This window comes from Rhineura floridana, chromosome 7 (assembly GCF_030035675.1).
Source record: "Rhineura floridana isolate rRhiFlo1 chromosome 7, rRhiFlo1.hap2, whole genome shotgun sequence".
Taxonomy (NCBI): Eukaryota; Metazoa; Chordata; class Lepidosauria; order Squamata; family Rhineuridae; genus Rhineura; species Rhineura floridana.
The window spans coordinates 34,245,022-34,263,650 of NC_084486.1; the positions used below are offsets into that span (position 1 = coordinate 34,245,022).

Here is an 18,629-nt window from a genome sequence, read left to right on the forward strand (position 1 = left end):
TCTCTTATATGTCTTACCTAAATCCCTGGTTAGATGTGGGTTTTGAGGAATTGTTTTGCTGCTATTAATTGTGCACTTGTATTTTATTAATAAAGCTATTTATTTACCCATGTGTGTTCATTGAGCGAGAATAGTTTTGGTCCTGGATGTGAGACCTTGACCACTGACCACAAACTACCAAGAGTGTGTTTTGTCTTTACCTGAGGGCTTCAGGACGAGGAGTGCCTGTTTGGCTCTTGTCTTTAGAAATCCTTGGTGTACTTATTTCTGGGCTCTGGGTTCCCCTGACTCAAGAGTGTGAACCAGTAGAAGGAGTGGTGGCAGTCTATCTTCTACCTTGCATGGTTGGTGTTGGTTTGCACAGCCTTGGCAGGGGGAATTGGGTTCCGGATCAATTACCCAGGGTGGGGAATTGGGTCCAAAGCATGTGTCTGGCACCTGTGGGGGCTGAGGCCATGACAGACCCAAGGTCACCCAGTGAGGTGCATGGCTGAGTGAGGATTTGAACCCTGGTCCGACACTCTAAACACTACGCCACACTGGCTAGGCCCCAATATTATAACAATTAGGTAAGTATACCTCACCGTTTCAAATACCTAGATAGTCCAGGCCTGCCCTGAATTCCACTCCTGCAGCGATTCAACAGATTAGCTTCCAAAGCCCCAGAAGCCTCCTCCTCCCATGTGTCTCCTGCCCAAGTCTGCACACAAGAGCTTGAAAGTTTTGAATCTCCTTAAATAGCAGGTCTAATTAACCCATATGGGCTTCATAGGTACAGGTTCTACTTAAAATAGGGCAGTAAATCCTAAGTGACAGCTTCTAGAGTACACGAACAGCACCTAAATCTGGATTTTGTTTTCCCAAAATGAAAACTGGGCCTAGCAGAATTAAAAGGGGAGAATTTTGAGTTCAACAAGGGAAGGGGTCATGAGGGCTGGGAGCAAGTTTCCCCTTTATACCTTAAAAAAATGTCCTGTTGCCAGTGTTGCAGATTCAACAGCTAGTCTGGTTGACTATTGTACCCAGGATGGGTGTGTGTGTATGTGTCATCCTTTTCCTCAGGCAGCAAAATGTCTTGGGCCAGCTCTACTGCTACTGTCCCATCCCCCCCCATACATACATGTGAAAAGGAGGTATAAAACTAGCTTATACACACAGGTTACATCCACACCATACATTTAAAGCACATGGCTTCCTCCAAACAATCCTGTGAATTATAGTTAAGGGTGCTGGGAACTGTATCTCTGTGAGGGGTCAACTACAGTTCCCACAATTCTTTGGGGAAAGCAATATACTTTAAATGTATGGTGTGGTTGTGACTAGGACATCTGGAAAAGTGCAGTAGGATCACAAAGGCTGCTTCCACCTCACTGTGAGATCAGCTCTGTTATGCTTTCTTTGCCTACTACTCATATACAGGGTTTCATGGAGGAATGTTTACACTATAAATTAGTTCTTAAAGGTAAAAGAGCCCTCTCAATGGCTGGAGCCAGCAAGGTGGCAACACTAGTACTAAACCGATTCATTTTTAAATTATTATTATTATTGATATTTATTAGTCGCTTTTCCCCCAAAATAGAACTCAGGTGACTTACAAAAAAAAGAAAAAAATTGTGCTCGAAGTAGCTTACAACAAAAGCAAACAATTACAAAAACAATTCCATAATAAAATAATACAACAGCAGTAATAAAACAATAACAAATGTCATTAATAAGGACTGAGTTAGCAACAAGGTTCTTGCTTAATCTCAGAAGTCATACACTGGTTTTCCTCTGTGAATTCTCCTAGAGGACATAAGATTGATACACTATCTGAAGCCAATTCAACACTCCAAGCAATAATGGGTCTTCTAACCCCAGCGTGAACTTTCTGATGTCTATTTAGATCTACTTTTCTATAAAACCTCTTTCCACATTCGAGACATTGGAATGGTCTCACCCGTGTGAATTCTTTGATGAGATGTAAGGTCGTATGCTGTCTGAAATACTTTCCACATTCTGGGCATTGATATGGTTTCTCTCCTGTGTGTATACTTTGATGGGAAGTAAGGCTTTTTTTCTGACTGAAGGTCTTTCCACACTCCTGGCATTCATATCGTCTCTCTCCTGTGTGAATTCTTTGGTGCATAAGAAGATTTGATTTATCATAGAAACTCTTTCTGCAGTGTGAGCACATAATGGGTCTTTCTCCAGTGTGGTTTCTTTGATGGGAAGTAAAGCTTGTGATTAACATTTGTATCCCACCTTTTTTCTACCGTTGAACCCAAGGCGGCATGCATATGGTTCCCAAGCAATAACCATCACCCATCCAGGCACTGACTAGATCCAGACCTACTTAATTTCCACAAGGAGGTAGGCAAGCCTCCTCTGCCTGTGGTTGGCGATCACTCGTGACCGAGTAAGATCGTCTTCCAAGATAATTTGGTTGGAAGACGCCTGTGCATGAATTTTTTATGTGGGGAGATCAGCGCACGACGATCAACACACAATCTTGACAGAAAAAGGCTTTGATCCAATGGCATGGATATGGTGATTGGAAGTCTTTTATCTGCTGCAGCCTTCATCCGCCCTCACAGCCGTTGTAACGTACACATTATTATCCTCCGCATGTTCTGCTGTTGAGGACTTTCTTGGATCGTTCTTTGTCTGGTTCCTCTCCCTTGACCTTACCGCCATGGGTGACCCTGCTGGGAGTACATGACTCCCGATGGCATCACTCACAGGGTTCATTGGAACACGCAAGCCCACTCAATAATTGCAAGGTGACGATCCCCCCCCCTCTGCCTATAGACCATACTCTATATGTGGCCTGAGATCCATTGTTCTCTGCAGGTATGTACATTAATTGCCTTTTAAAAACTTTCCTGGCAGCTAAAAACGTTTTTTCCCCTGCAACTATTCCTTATGACTGAATCAACAAATGAAGTCAGAGACGCGTAGAGGGTTTTTTTTGTTTAAAACAAGAGTCTTGAGGCATTTTAACCATTTTGTTACTCTTTATTATCTATCCAATTAACGAGTACCTACAGACCCATACGGCGACTTTGGTTTAAACAGCGCTGTACTGCACATGCGGCATATAAACCTTTTCTTCCTGCGCATGCGCCCCACCATCTTGCTCCCTTGTCCTAAACGGCAGTTCCGCGGGGCTTCGCATTTCTTCAGTTACGCATGCGTCGCACTCGGCACCTAGGAGACGTGAGCGAAATTCTCGTCACCAGTGTCGTGTCATCGCGATACGTATGCCTCCGACGACATCCTGTCTGCCTCAGCTGCGTAGTTTGTTAAGTCGGCCGTCCGTTAAGCGCTTCCTTGTTCTTTGTGGGGGAGTTTCAAGCACTGCCGTTTGCGCCGATCGGCTGGGGAAGTGGGTGAGGTGTTGCCGGTGAGTGGGGTGGTTGGAAGAGGCCGGGCAACTCCGTCGCCGATGCGCTAGGATAGTGTGGGCCGAGGTGGGCGGACCCGCCATCTCGGTCCCAGAGAAATTGGCGAATGCCTTGGGCAGGTGGCGGGATAAATGGGGAAGGGAAAGGGTTAAGGGGTGGTTTATGAGCGCGCGCGAGTGAGGTTTCTATTCTCTCCGTCCGCCATTTTGAATGTGGCGGTGATGCGGAGAGGGGGGAAAAAGAGTGAATGCGGCGCGCCACGGCTGAACGAAGGTCTCTCTGGAGCCGAGGTGCCCTTAGTCTACATGCTGTATAATGGTGGCTCGTGCTGTAACGGCCGCCGGAAATGGCGAGAACAGCTAACGGTAGCGTAGGCCGGGAACGAGGGGAGGAAAAACGAACATCGGTATCCTGGGCTTGACAAAAGAAGAGGTGGTGCGCGCGCCTCTTCCATTCTATCGCAGCCTGCAATTTCTGTGTTCACTTGTGGAGATTCACTCTTTCTTCTCTTCTCTCCCCCCCACCCCCATTCTGAGAGCGGGCATTCTCTAATCTGCCACGCCCCCATTCCCTCCCCTTCAGGGTTTTTGCGCTTGCGTGGTGGTTATACCTGCGTGCTGTATGAGGACTGGAGCGTAGTGATAGACTTTATTTCTCTTTATATTATAGCGTTTTCCCCCCAGTCTTGTTTTTCCCCTGTTATGCCCACTAACAGCGAGAAGGTAGGAATTCATTGCTCAATTATTTGAGAGAGTCCTCTTGAACTCATTGGATATTACTTAAGAGAAAACATACGTAGCTCTTGGGTGGATTAAAGGGGTAAAATTCACTAATCACACAAATTAGTCAGAAAACACTAGTAAAATTAATGCTGAAATTTTAGACCCAGTTATCTTGGGAATAAGCCCCACTGAATGTAATATTGCTGTGTAGATATGCTTAGGCATACACTTTACATCCAAAATATTACTTCTGAAAAGTTGCAACAAAGCATAATCAGTGGTAATATACTGTATAGTCAATAGTTGTAATGAAGATTAGAAACAAGTACAGAGTGAAGGTTTTCATAATGAAGAACTTGGATGCTCACCACCACCACTACCACCAAATGGTCTAGAAAGTGGTTCTAAAACTTATTTTCCCATAGACTACTTGAAAATTGCTGGTGGTCTGGGTGGACCACTTAATGATTTTTCTGCCTCTTGTAGCTATTGTAATGCACTGTGCTAGATGCTGTATGATTTTTAATTGTTTTTATATTGCTTCCTTTGTTTCTTATATTGTATTTTATTGTATGACAATTTGAATTTCATAGAACTCAAATTGAAATACAGTAAAATCCAATTTAAGAAATAAAGGAAGTAATCAGAATACAATTAAAAATAATGATGAATATTCCATGTGGTCATGCTGTGGACCACCTGAATGAAGCTCATGGACCACAGTTTGGGAACCTCTAAAACATGTTTATCAGGTATAAGACACTTGTGCTGATTGTAAATGACCCATTTGACCAAGTCATTTCTACAGCTAATTAACTTGAAAACAGAAATAAGGAAAGGACAGAGGAGTAATGTAATCAGTGTACATGTCACTTGAAAGACAGCTGCTTACATGGGCGAATTTTGAGCATGTTCCAAAAATGGCAGGGCTAAAGCCATGTATGTCAGGAAACTATGCCCTTGTGTTCATGTGTCCGTAGGTTGTATTATAATTTTGGAAAACATAGTTTCTTACGTTTAGCTTGATTACTGAAGATGAATATTAATATACTTGAATAATACAGTTCTTACACAATAAAATGAAAAGTAATATTTATTTTCCTTAGTGAAAAATATCTTTTGTACGGCATTTCAACAGTGGGCAGATTTTCATGTATGCTAATATATAACTTAGCTGCAATTGTATGCACAGTTATGTGTAAGTAAGTCTCATTGAACAGTGGGACTCTTGAGAAAAACATGCACAGTATTATGCTGTTAGTTTGCTCTGTTCTTTGATGGGATTTGATTACATTACTTTGATAAATAATGTCTGACTTCACTGCTGTTACACTCTTCAGAGGTTCAAGCAGGACTAAGTTTTTGTAGTCTGAAGAACTTTCTGAACTTCAGAACCTTTGATACTCGATAACATGCAGAAGTTGTTCCGTAAGAGATCATCTTACATACTATTGTGTGGGATCATATGACAATATTGTTCAACCTTGGCTGTTCATTTGGTTACATTTCTATGTGTTGCTAAAAATGAACATCAGCCATTTTCTATAGAGAGAAACCATTCTGATTATGTCCTTAACTGTGGTTGCATTCCAGCCAAAGTTAGACATCTTGACATTCTGTTTATTTCAGTGGTATAGAAAAGTTTGACTTTAGCAGCTGCTGGCTTAAGGTTGGTGGCCATAATTTTCTTTTGGAGATCTTGGCTGGGCAGGAGTGAGTCCCAGAATTAAAAATGGGAAAGCAACTGAATGGTAGTAGAAGAGAGGGAAATCATTACTTGTGTCTCCATTCTGCCTTTGTTCTGTACATTTGTCTTCTGCAACATGAGTTGCCTAGCCTATTGCATCCACATCCTGAAGTCTCTGGATGAGTCATTCACTGTTCAATCCCTAGGATAAAAGGAAATTAGTGTGGTTCTCTGCACAACAGGTTATCTTAAAGCAAGTAGTGGAGGCTGCAGGTTATAGTGACACTGTTCCTTTGACAGTATCACAGTGCAGCAACTTAAACGGAATAGCCTGCCAGACACCTTTTTGACAAAAAGAAAACTTGAATATACTGTGAAGTTTCTTACTCTGTGGTGGGAGAGTAATTTCTTTTAGGATGAAGGTCTTTTTCAAGCAGCAAGTGTAGGAAAAATGCACCCTCCTTTTCCAGAAGAGGTATAACCACTTCTAACTTACAAGTTTGGTGTTTTGAAAACATCCTACATGCAGCAGCTTACATTTAAAACATTGGAATTTACGTCTGAGTAAACAGAATTGCACTGAGTAGATGCAATGCAAGGGAACCATAGTCTGGGTGCAAGGATTGAAGGACATAGAATAGAATGTGGTGAACTAGAGTTACACTTATTCTGGAAAGCTGAACCAAGAGAAGGGATAAAACAATCATTATTAAATACAGAATTGTGGGGTTTCCAGAAAAATTTGAACCAGAAAATGTTTCATTGCTCAAGCTAGATGGATATCTGATTTCAGCATGTTTATTTTGTTTACATTTTAAAGCAAAAACTTTAAAAATATACTAATGGGACCTGCAACAAAATGTTGCAATGTGGAATGCTCCCCGTTCAGAATTCCATCCACTCTATTCCATTGCCCCTTCTAACAGTCGGTCAGATTACCATGTTCACTGAAGACATTGTTTCTCCCACCCCAACCCTCTGATGTTCCTCCCCTAAAGTTTTTTTGTACTTCTACAAATCTTAGGGTTTCCCTGAGACTGCTGGTGCCCTTGGGTGCTGCCATTCTGGCTACATAAGGGCCGGCACACAGAGAACTGAGATCATGATTAGTATATATAATGTCATGCTAATTTTAAATGCAGTATAAATATCTGAAAAGTTTGCCAGTTGCCAAAAATAGTTGAACTGAAATATTTGATTACAGAAAACAATGCAGTAAAGCACACCTCATATGACTCTGTAGATGTCTACCAAGAAACAAGTCCCACTGAGTTCAGCAGAGCTTAATTAGAAGTGAGTGTGTTTGGACTGCAACATTACTCGTAAAAACGGAAAACTTCGAGCAGAAAAATATAATACTGGAAACTTTATTTCAACAAAAATTCTTGTCCACATCACTGAGTACATACAATATTGGCATTGTCAGTCCTAAAGAGAGCAGGCTAGAGAGGACTGAAGGAAGAAAGAGCTCCTAACCTAGGGTATACCCATTATTTTCTTTTGCTGTTCTGTATTTATTTTTAACTGTTACACTCCTCATTAAATTGGTTTTTGTAACTGTTAGCCACTTGCAAATTGCTTGTGATTGAAAAGTTGGGTAAGAAACACTATAAACAAATAATACATGACTATCCCACCTGCGGGACATGGAAAGGGTAAACTGCTCTCCTAACATAAAAAAGTGAAACTTCACAGTGATAAGTTTTCTTTATTGGTTGGTGGGAGAGAGCATTTTACTTTTGGCTGACCAAGGTTAGTAACATCTGAGGCGGGAGTCTTCTATTGCTGCAGAATGTTTTCCATCATCTTTCACCAAAGCTGGGAGTGTGCAGGTTGGGGAGTGAGGATTTGTTTCTTTTGTTGATACGCCTTTACAGTAGTTTCAGCCACCTTGCTGAAGTGAATTTGGATACTTCCCCCCCCCCCAGGATTCCTTAAAGGAAACAAAAAGCACCCTCATCTGTCTAATGTGGGCCATGTGAGTAATGTAAAAACTGAGGGCTTGCCTTGTTCTAATGAAATATACAAATATTTTTGTTAACTAGGAGGCTGTCGCTGAAATTTGTGAAGGTTGAAGGCACTGCCACTAGGAATACAATGACAAAAATTCCTTGAAGGAGACCTTGGCCATGGGTTCCAATGAAGGTCCCATAAGAATCTATAATGCTGTATTTAGCTGCCATATTAGAACCTTGCTAGAACTCTCCTAACTTAACTAGTGTGTTCTGCTCATTTTTTTACTCTGTCAACTGGAACCATGTTGCCTTTTGATGGAATATCAGGCCTTCAAATAGGTTTCTGGGGAACCACAGAGTCTTCTACTAACTGATAGATTTATCTGAAGATCTACGTACTCTGGCTAATATGGGACTATTAGCAGTGCCCTCTTCTTGCTGCATTTTGTTTGGTTCTATTCTGGACAATTAGAAAACCCATCAAGGAGACTCTAGGAAATAAGATAAATGGAGGGTGGGATAAGTATAGCAGTCACCTTGGCTACCATACCACCTGGTTGGCCACTGTGAGAACAGGATGCTGGACTAGATGGGCCACTGGCCTGATCCAGCAGGCTCTTCTTATGTTCTTATCTCTTGCTGCTATGCAACGAAACTTATGAATAATCTATTGGTCTTGTGGCTCAGTTGAGTTGTGAAGAGATTCAGAAATGGTTGACTCTGTGTGTTCATAATATGTTGGGGAAATGTTTATGCAAGAATCACTCTGCTTTAATGATGACTTTGTACTTCAAGAAGAGATTCCTTGAAAGCGAATCTTTCCTCAAGTTCCCACTAGTATGTGCTCTGAGCCTCCCCTTCTGTTGACCATCTCTGGGCTGTTGTTTTACCTCATTGGCTTCCCAACCTTTGATACTAGCATATTTTATGCCAGTCCACTCTAGTTCCATTATGAGTTGGTCCTTCTAAAGGTTAAAATTATTTGTCCACCAGGAGAAAATGGACCTACCTGACTGGTATTGTTGACTGCCTGGCTGTATGGTTCTAGAAATTTAGCAGAAACCACTGCAGGATGTTTGCATTGTTCCTGACCAAACCTCATGCAGAATACCATCAAACCCATTAGTTAAGCTCTGATGGGTGTGGAGAGAGGAATAACTTCTTTAGAGATGTGTTCAAGACCCATTTGGCTATGGCTGGGAGGCTCCAGTGCTTGTTGAAGGACTTGAGGCATCCTGGTGTAAAGCTGCTCTTGGATTTCTCTATAGTGATTCTTAAATTGTATTGGTCTAAGGATGTTGGGAACAAAAGGAGGGATGAACTTAGTGCTAATTTACCACTTGGGACTCATTTTCTGCTTGGGCTGCAAAAGGAATGTTTTTTTCTTATCCTTGGCCACTCCAAGATTGTATTGAAATGGGTCCCTAAACAGATTTTCCCCTTCAAGTGCTGGTGGTTAGGTCAGACTTGAATTGCAGATCCGGATTCTAGTAATGTAGCAAAAAGGTGACATAGAAAGGCATAGATTTGAAAGATAATTGCAGAGTCTAAGAAGGCATCTGCAGTGAGAACAGCTGTGACAGTTTGTAAATTCCATAATTAAGGGCTTTGTTAGCAGAGGTGTTGGTGGGAGCATGACTAGAATTGCCAACTTGCTAGCCCGTTGATGGCTGCGTCAGAGAACACTGAAACTGGAATGGCTAAGGTGGACACCTCATGGGATTTCCCTGATGGTCTCTTAGTAGGTCTTGTAAATTGTCCCTAACTGGATTTGCTCCATTCCTTTCTCGTTATCCGGTCAAAAAGCTTTGGAGAAGAGATTGCCATGCCTCCCTCTCTTGCTATGGGGAACACATGGGCTTTTCTTCTGATTCCTGCTGTTGAAGATGTTTGGAAGCTCTAATGAAGACTGAGAAGGAACATCCATTTTAAATAGGTGCTCTTGCCGATACTTGAATGCAACATTCTCCTCTTTCCCAAAGTTGAGAGAATGTTGGGGTTGGTTTTGAGGTGCATAGGAACAGGACTTGTTAGCTGGAGGATTTGCCCTGTGGTGAGGTAGAGAGTTTGTAGAAACTATATTGCTGCTGGAAGAGCTCTGGCTCCTGTAATGGCACTTGTGATTTTATTTGCTGCTTCCCCCCCCCCTTCCTATTCACCTTTGCTGAATCTTTTGCTGCCTGTAGGGATATCTCCCTAGTTCTGATGGTATCGCCCATAAGAGTATGAGGCCCCGAGATGGCACTTGTGTTGTGCCATTTAGCCTCCTGTGCTTCCGCTGTTAAGAAGGGGTTTCTTGCATTTGGTCTGAGGCCACCTGCAGGTAAGAGTAGCAAGTCCAACAATGTCCCTTTTCCACTTTTCAAGAAGCTTTCTTAGATGTGTCCTTCATTGTGAATTTCTCTTCCTCTTAGTGTCTGTAGTGGGAAGAAGTGGGAGAAAACTAGTTTATTTGATGAGCTGATAGAGCTTCTGTAGGACTCCAGCCTTGTATCAGAGTCCCATCTGCTATTAGCCAGGAACTTTTTTTTCTACTGAAGTAGAGAAAATCTCCCCTTCACATCCTGCTCCTTTTTGGGGGAGGGGGCGGTGGCGGAGGGGTACTATGCCTGACTATAGTAGTAGGGAGAGTCATCCTAAAGTAAATTGTTCTCCCCACCAGCTGATAACTCATGTAAAATAAAAGTGGTGAAGAAAATATCAATACAGTTTCTTGGTGAGCTGAACTGCATCACTTTTGGAGAATTTATATAAAGTTGAGGTTTTCATAGTATGCATCTCCCATGTCACTTCATGTATGAGTCCTACTGTAGAACTTCCCTTTCAGAATTTCGCTAAACATAAACACATGTAGTTCCTAATTTCCCCTTCTATTAACCTGCACACAATTTTTACATTTATTTTATTATATTTATTAAAAATATACCTTACCTTTTCACTTTAAAGTCTGCACAGCAGCTTTTAAGCATCTGTTTAAAAATTAATCATTTAGCTTGCCTCTGTTTACTTTGCAGTCATTCTGTCTAGCTAGTGATTCTCTTTTCTGCACCCCCTTGCTCCCCCTCTCAGTTTGCTAAATTTTATCCTGTGTCTGTTAATTCTCACTCCCAGACCCTGGTCTCTTACTTACCATTCACTGCCTCACTTAGTTGTCAGAACTCCAGTCCTGTTGATCTCTGCAGGAATATTGCCTTGGCTCTTGTAGCTGGCATTGGACTGAAATATGGTAATGTTTTGTATGGTAACAGTGGAGAGAAGTGTGCATGTAGTTCATAAGCATCTTAGAAAATAGTTCACAGTGGCTTCACCAGCCTGCAGAATAGCATCCATTGTAATGATTGGTTATAAGTACTGAATTGGCCATTGCATGGCTGGGCTAATGTGAGAAGCATTGGGGAAGCATTTGCACTTCCAGGCAGTAGAATTGGTCTTAATAGATAGATGCATCTCATTTGAGGACCTGAAGTCTTGAGAGTAGGTATGTGGCAGGCTGCATGAGCAGGTCATGCTAGTTGTCCTTTATGTTATGAGTTTAAGACAATGGCAGTTGTAACCATCAAAGCATTTTGCTTCAATCAATGTCTGAGCAGCTGTTGCATTTTTTAATGTTTCAAGATATTGCTAATGTATACAGGCCTGCTTAGGAAGGGGTGGGGGTGAATCATGATTCTCAAATGCTAAATTTGCTGTTTATGTTTTTTATGGTGTTTGATTTTAAACAGCAAAATGGACTGGGCTGGGAAACATAATGGTCCAAATGATTCATCTAGTGATGGAACAGTACGATTGCGTGGTCTGCCATTTGGCTGCAGCAAGGAGGAGATCGTTCAGTTCTTTCAAGGTAGCTCTAGTGTTAATGTCAAGTGACTTTCAGTGTTTCTATGTCTGCAAGATTGATATTTGAAATAGTTTTAATTTATACTAGCTATTCTGGGTGGGGGGAGGGGGATCAGTTTAAAATCTAGATTGCCAATTTTGGTATTCTGTGTTAAAAAAACGACTAATCAGTTAAGAGATTGCATTGGCAGTGTAGGATATAACATTTACACATTTAGATATTCAGCTATGAATCAGAATTTGGAGTATGTAGTGATTACATCAGGCAATATAGGTGGGCGTTTGTGATGTAGCTGTTGCTGTGTAGGCTGAACAAAGAGACAGTAATAGAATGTCTAAACCCATAAACTTTAATGAAAGTTCTTTAGTGTGTGTATTTGGGTTAGTTGGTGGTGGTGGTGGGGAGAAGCTAAGCTATTTTCTTGCATTTGTGTAGATTTGCTTTAAGTATTTTCTACAGATGGGATTGTTTCAGACTTTAACACTCTTCCCCTTGATGGGGTTATTTGTCCTTGGGTTAAAGGGTTGGAAATCGTGCCAAATGGGATAACATTGACGCTGGACTACCAGGGGAGAAGCACAGGGGAGGCCTTCGTGCAGTTTGCTTCAAAGGAGATAGCAGAAAAAGCTCTGGGGAAACACAAGGAAAGAATAGGGCACAGGTGGGGATGGAGAGTTTGGGATGGTGTTAAATCTTTTTTTGGGGGGGTTGGGGGTCAGTATTGCTTTTGGGGGGTTGGGGAGCATAAAATAACTGGCTATTTAAAAACAACAACTTTATCACCCTAAGTAACTTGGGAAGTATAGTAGATTTGGTGGGAGGGGGAAATGGTAATACTATGTAGATTGCTACATTTGGGCTATTGCAATTTTTTTGGAGGGTGTACTATGATAGCCAGATGTTTTTCAAAGAATTTTTTACTGGGGCAGGGGGGAGTGTGGTTCAGAGATTTGTTATATTTAATGTGCAGTTAGAATTTTTAGTCAGTAAAATAAATCATATAAATGCTTGCTTTTGCATTTACATTTCCTAAAGTTTAAGTGTCGCTTGGAAAACAGTGTACACTTTTATCGAATGCTGTATCTAGATATAGAATTCAGAGCATTTATGCAACTTGTTACTGTAATAATTTCCAAACATCACCTTTATGTATTCTTACATTTGTACACTGAAAATCTTTTTTTATTCAGATATATTGAGATCTTCAAAAGTAGTAAGAGTGAAATCCGAGGATTCTATGACCCACCACGAAGAATGATGGGACAGCGACCTGGACCATATGATAGACCAATGGGAGGAAGAGGGGGTTATTATGGAGCTGGGCGTGGAAGTATGTATGACAGAATGCGTCGAGGAGGTGGTGGATATGACGGTGGTATGTGTATCTAATGACCACAGGCTCTTGTCATTTTCACGTTCCTGACGTTTTGTCAAGAAATACAGAAATGACAGTAATTATAATACATACCAAGTCTGAAATCTGGATACCTATCAGTTTTTTTACCAGCCGTGTGACTAAAGATTGAAAAGGTATGGAGAGGCATCTGAAACAAGATTTTTAATGTGGATGAAACCTGGTTTGCATGTCTTTGAGCCTGACAACTTTATATATAGAAATTTGTTTTTATATTTGATGACAAGAAGTACTGATTATGTGCACAGTGTTAACATCTGAAATTTACTTTTAAAGACCATTTCATGGTATGTCCACTTCTTAAATCTCACAGGATATGGTGGCTTTGATGAGTATGGTGGCTATAACAATTATGGCTATGGAAATGATGGCTATGATGACAGAATGAGAGATGGTAGAGGTAAGATTAAAAAGTTTTATAGTATTGTTCCTCAACCATCAGGCTGTCTCACTGGCTCCCAAGGCAAAGAAAAAAGAACAACTTGTTTATTGTTTTCAAATTGTTTGAAGAAATATATGAACAAAGCCTTAAATTCCAACAAAAGCAGCGACTAAAAGTAGGTTGTTTTAGAGCTAAGGGGTTTGTTTTAAATTCTTCAGTGTTATGTTCAAGTTAGTTGGAGAAAATACTGTGTGCTGCTTTAGAATTGCCAGTCCCAGCATGTGAATAAGAGGAAAACTACTGCTTTAAATACAACATTGGAATTGAAAAAATGTTTTGTATGGAAGGAACCAAAATATTACTAGTGAAAGTTAAGCCAGTAGGATAATTTCTAGTGTATAACACTCCAGTCCACTTCCAGTTTCAAAGGAAATTAAGCACACGCTGGGAGTGCATGCATGCAACTTTACTAAATCATGCATTTATGGAATACTTTGCTTTTCAGGAATGGGAGGCCATGGCTATGGTGGAGCAGGAGATGCAAGCTCAGGCTTCCATGGTGGTCACTTTGTTCACATGAGAGGACTGCCATTTCGAGCAACAGAAAATGACATTGCCAATGTAAGCATTACAAACATTCCTGGTTGAAACAAAGAGTTTTGTCATAGCAGATGAACTCTCACTTCTGAGACAAGTTGTATGCAACCATAATTTGAAATGGGATCAAATGCAGGTGCTGTAAAGTCCCTAAATACTTTCATATGAAGCAGTTTGCTTGCTAACTTTGCTTGGAAATGATGTAAGTTTTAAGTTATTAGATGCATGTGTTGACTGCCTTACTCAAGTGGTTGCCTTGTTTAACACATTAAAAGTTAATTTGGAATTTTTGTGTTGGAACGATAGTAAATCTGATAACCAAAGGATCTGGTCTGTCCCTTCAAAGAATAAAAGACGTTGCAGCAGTAACTGGGGTACTGGACTTCCTTTAAAGAAGTTCCTTAGTATATCATGACATTACTGAAATTAGAGCAAAGTAGCAAACAAGAGCCCTCATTTTTGTTGTCATTACTGTTTATTGTTCAGTCACTTTATTTCAGTCATCAGTGAGACTTATGGCTATTGGGATGAAAACGGCTTCTGCTGGGAGGAAGGGCAGTATATATATATATAAAAGAAGATGTTAGTATTCTTTACTTGGGTTTAATATAAAAACTAGCAGATGCAACTGTAAAAGATCTCTTGACATTCTTAATGGGGAGAAGCTTGTAATAGGGTTAAGCAGAAGATAAATCAGGATTGATCACTGGGTGACTGCAATGGGTGCACAGATTAGAAAAGATAGTAAACAAATCATCAAAATCTGAAGTATTGTATCATTGGAGTAAACACATATACATGTTATATTTTACATCTAACAAATAAAATGTGTAAAATGGACATGATGGCCTTAAAATACTGTTTAAATATGAGAAAGTTCCTGCAAGTGATAACTTACTATTGCTCACTTTCAGTTTTTCTCACCACTGACTCCTATAAGAGTTCACATTGACATTGGAGCAGATGGAAGAGCAACAGGAGAGGCTGATGTAGAATTCGTGACACACGAAGATGCAGTAGCTGCCATGTCGAAAGATAAAAATCACATGCGTAAGTATTGGAGTAACTGAAAGACCAAAATTGATGCCTGTGTAGAAGCTGCTTATGTATTTTAAAAGTAACAGTGCGGTTTTAATTTCCACTTGACTGCTGATTTTTCAGAAAAGTCTAGAAAGGAAGCAGTATTTCATGTTACTAAAGTTTAGAGACAATCCAGTATCACTTTTTGTAGGATTAGCATGGCCAAGGAGCTTTAAAAGAGTCCTATAGTTGCAAGCACTATACAAGTGGCTCACACAGCTATACCTGCTCATTTTTCAATCTTTTTTCAAGTATTCACTTGTAAGGTGGCTATAAATCTATTTAGTGTGCTAGGCAGAAAGGGTATTCTCTGCTTTTGTAAATGGTTCCCTTGCTTCATGGACATAATTATGAAGCCAAACAGTTACAGACACACTTGGATGAAGCAGATTATTTAGATCCATTCCAATTGGGCTTCAGGACTGGACATGGAACTGAAACAGCCTTGGTCGCTCTGGTGGATGATATGAGGAGGGCGTTGGATAGGGGAGAATATGCCTTCCTCGTCCTCCTGGATCTCTCAGCGGCTTTCGATACCATTGACCACGGTATCCTCTTAAATCGCCTGGAGGGATTAGGAATAGGGGGCACTGTTTTATGGTGGTTCCGTTCCTATCTCTCAGACAGGCATCAACGGGTGGCATTGGGGGATGAGGTTTCATACCCTTGGCCTCTCAATTGTGGAGTGCCACAGGGTTCTATCCTCTCCCCCATGCTATTCAACATCTATGTGAAACCGCTGGGAGCCATCATCAGGAGTTTGGGGCTGCAGTGTCACCAATATGCGGACGACACTCAGCTCTATCTCTCATTTAAGTCCTCACCAGAGTTGGCTGTGAACACCATGTCCAAGTGCCTGGAGTCCGTAAGTGGATGAATGGGAGAGAACAGGCTGAAACTAAACCCCGACAAGACCGAGGTGTTGCTCGTGGGTGACAAGGTTGGGAGATATAGACTTGGTGCTCAATGGGGTGAGATTACCCCTGAAGGACCAGGTCCGCAGCCTAGGGGTCATTCTCGACTCCCAGCTGTCCATGGAGGCTCAGGTCTCGGCAGTGAGCCAGGCAGCTTGGTATCAATTACACCTGATACAGAGGCTGCGACCCTACCTTCCTGTGCATCTGCTCCCACGAGTGATACATGCCCTGGTCTCCTCTCGCTTAGACTACTGTAATGCGCTCTACGTGGGGTTACCCTTGAAAACGGTCCGGAAACTTCAGCTGGCACAGAATGCGGCGGCACGCTTGATCAAGCATAGCCGTCGCCGGGATCACATCACTCCGGTGTTAGTAGACCTACACTGGTTACCAGTTGTTTACCGGGCCCAATTCAAGGTGTTGGTGTTGACCTTTAAAACCCTATACGGTTTCGGCCCAGTTTATCTGAAGGAACGCCTCCAGTATCACCAATTATGCCGCCAGACAAGATCAGCCACACAAGACCTTCTCTCAGTCCCACCAGTCAAAACAGCTAGGCTGGTGCGGACCAGAGAGAGGGCATTCTCGATTGTGGCCCCCACCCTCTGGAATTCCCTTCCTTTTGACCTTCGACATGCCTCCTCCCTGATGGGTTTTCGCCGAGCCTTAAAGACCTGGCTGTTCAGGCAGGCCTATAGGATTGCTGGGGTGGATTCGTTTTTATGATGTATTAATTGAAGGCTGGTTTTAGATTAACTGATGAGTATGGCTTTTTGATTTGTATATTGTATTTTACTATGCTCTTGTACGTCGCCTAGAGTGTCCGTTAATTCGGACAGATAGGCGACTCACAAATAAAATTTTATTATTTTATTATTATTATGTTAATTGCCCTTTGACTTATGGGTCTATGCTTTTTGTTTTTGTTTTAAAGAGCATCGATACATTGAGCTGTTTTTGAATTCAACTGCTGGAGGTGGTTCTGGAATGGGAGGCTATGGCAGAGATGGAATGGGTATGTTTGATTTCACGTTTTTAACTCAGCTTAAATATACATAGTTTCTGGAGATTCTGACATCAGTAAACGTTGTTTTCTAGATCAAGTTGGTTATGGTTCTGTTGGAAGAATGGGAATGGGCAGCAGTTACAGTGGAGGATATGGTACTCCTGATGGCTTGGGTGGCTATGGTAAGTCTCAAGTTGGTAGGTGAACATTTTCTTTTTTAATGCTGATGTACTAGCTCATTATCTTAAGTATTTGTTGTCACGAGGGAACTGCTGTATAGTTTGCATGCATGGAAGGCATATAGAGACGGATGGCATGCTTAATTGCTAATGCTGTAGATGGTTACAAGCCAGTAATCTTGCATTTTAAACAAATGTGACTACAGAAATCAACTCTTGTTACTTTGTAGGTCGTGGCAGTGGAAATAGTGGTGGATACTATGGACAAGGCAACATGGGTGGAGGTGGATGGCGTGGAATGTATTGAAGAGTGACATTGTGTCTGCAAAGCATATCGGAAGGAAACATTACCTGGTCTACTAGACTTTCTTACAAAACTTAATTTCTTTTGTATTGAAAACTTTATAAATGACTGAAGGAATGTGTTTTCCCATTATTGGTAAGCAACAGATTGTGATGGGGAATCTGTGTTCTGTAGGTTTTATTTGTTGCATACTCTGACTTTAAATAAATTTTTTATATTCAAACCACTGATGTTGATACTTTTTATACTAGCTGCTCCAAAAGGTATGTTGCAAATTCCAGGGCTCTGTTTAAAATACTTGGTTCATTAAAGCAGTTACAGTAGTTTCTCATTATTGATACATCATTCTGTAAAATGAAACAACCATCAAGTTGATGCTAGTGCATTTGTTGAGATTTAAAATGGAAGCATAGGGTAGTTTTTTTAGTTAATCTGATATAAACTGCTTGTCAGTGAAGACAAATTTCCATAGCAGAATGTTCCATCACTGTGCTGGGCATGAAGGCCATGAGTTAAAGTTCTGGAATGACCTAATGCACAATTGCTATATAAAAAAGCCAGTTGATGTCTATATGCATGTTGCAAATCTCCTCACCCTAAAAGTGTATGTTAAGTATTGGTACAAATTTGTGTATCAGTCTTCATACTCATATCCTTGGCAATCAAATTTTCTGATGAATGAACAGTAAGCATCACATTATTACTTTAGGAACATCCATAGAGAAGTGGGCAACTATTTAATTTCCTGGAAATAAATAATAAAAGGCTGCTTTTCTTGCTGAAGGCTCCTCTGGGAGAACCGACAAGCAGTCTGACATTTCCAACACGGAGCTTGGCAAACTGAGATTACACAAATATGTGGTCCTCTTGCTGTGCATTAACATGTAAGATGTTTGGATGAATTACTGTTTAGACACTTAAGCATTCTCTGTGTATTGAGGAAAGGGTACTAAATATTTTTCATTTCAACTGCTTGTCCTCCAAATTCTTCCCAATAACTTGTCAAGTGTGATTATTGAAAGTTTGTTGCCTGTTTTTGCCAGTAATGTTATGTATGTAATAAATGTCTTATTGTGGGAGATAGCAAAATAGACTCCATTCTAGGAAGTGTGTGTGGTGTCAATTTATCTAAGAGGTATGTAAACTAAGGAGCATAATGTTA

General features: G+C 41.0%; 1 protein-coding gene across 8 annotated transcripts; it reads left to right on the top strand.

The window, feature by feature from the left end:
- Nucleotides 1-3,160: 3,160 nt before the first annotated feature.
- Nucleotides 3,161-17,690, top strand: HNRNPH3 (heterogeneous nuclear ribonucleoprotein H3). 8 transcript variants are annotated; one of them, XM_061635172.1, is made up of 10 exons: nt 3,161-3,385; nt 11,473-11,591; nt 12,111-12,249; nt 12,779-12,963; nt 13,316-13,402; nt 13,890-14,005; nt 14,896-15,031; nt 16,913-16,993; nt 17,077-17,166; nt 17,394-17,690. In XM_061635172.1, the coding sequence occupies exons 1-10, from the start codon at nt 3,243-3,245 to the stop codon at nt 17,468-17,470; spliced, it is 1,173 nt and encodes a 390-aa protein (XP_061491156.1). In that variant the 5' UTR covers nt 3,161-3,242; the 3' UTR covers nt 17,471-17,690. The 8 variants fall into 8 exon arrangements, with proteins under 8 accessions (XP_061491156.1, XP_061491157.1, XP_061491160.1 ...); XM_061635173.1 differs by having other exon boundaries at nt 3,165-3,385; nt 12,779-12,918; XM_061635175.1 differs by lacking the exon at nt 3,161-3,385 and adding an exon at nt 3,599-3,676.
- The last annotated feature ends 939 nt before the right edge of the window (nt 17,691-18,629 follow it).

Excerpts from the sequence above, each read along its gene's own strand:
- HNRNPH3 (XM_061635172.1), top strand. The coding sequence starts at position 3,243 with ATGCCTCCGACGACATCCTGTCTGCCTCAGCTGCGTAGTTTGTTAAGT. Across the intron at positions 11,592-12,110 it reads GATCGTTCAGTTCTTTCAAG|GGTTGGAAATCGTGCCAAAT; the intron begins GTAGCTCTAGTG and ends CTTGGGTTAAAG. Across the intron at positions 12,964-13,315 it reads AGGTGGTGGATATGACGGTG|GATATGGTGGCTTTGATGAG; the intron begins GTATGTGTATCT and ends TAAATCTCACAG.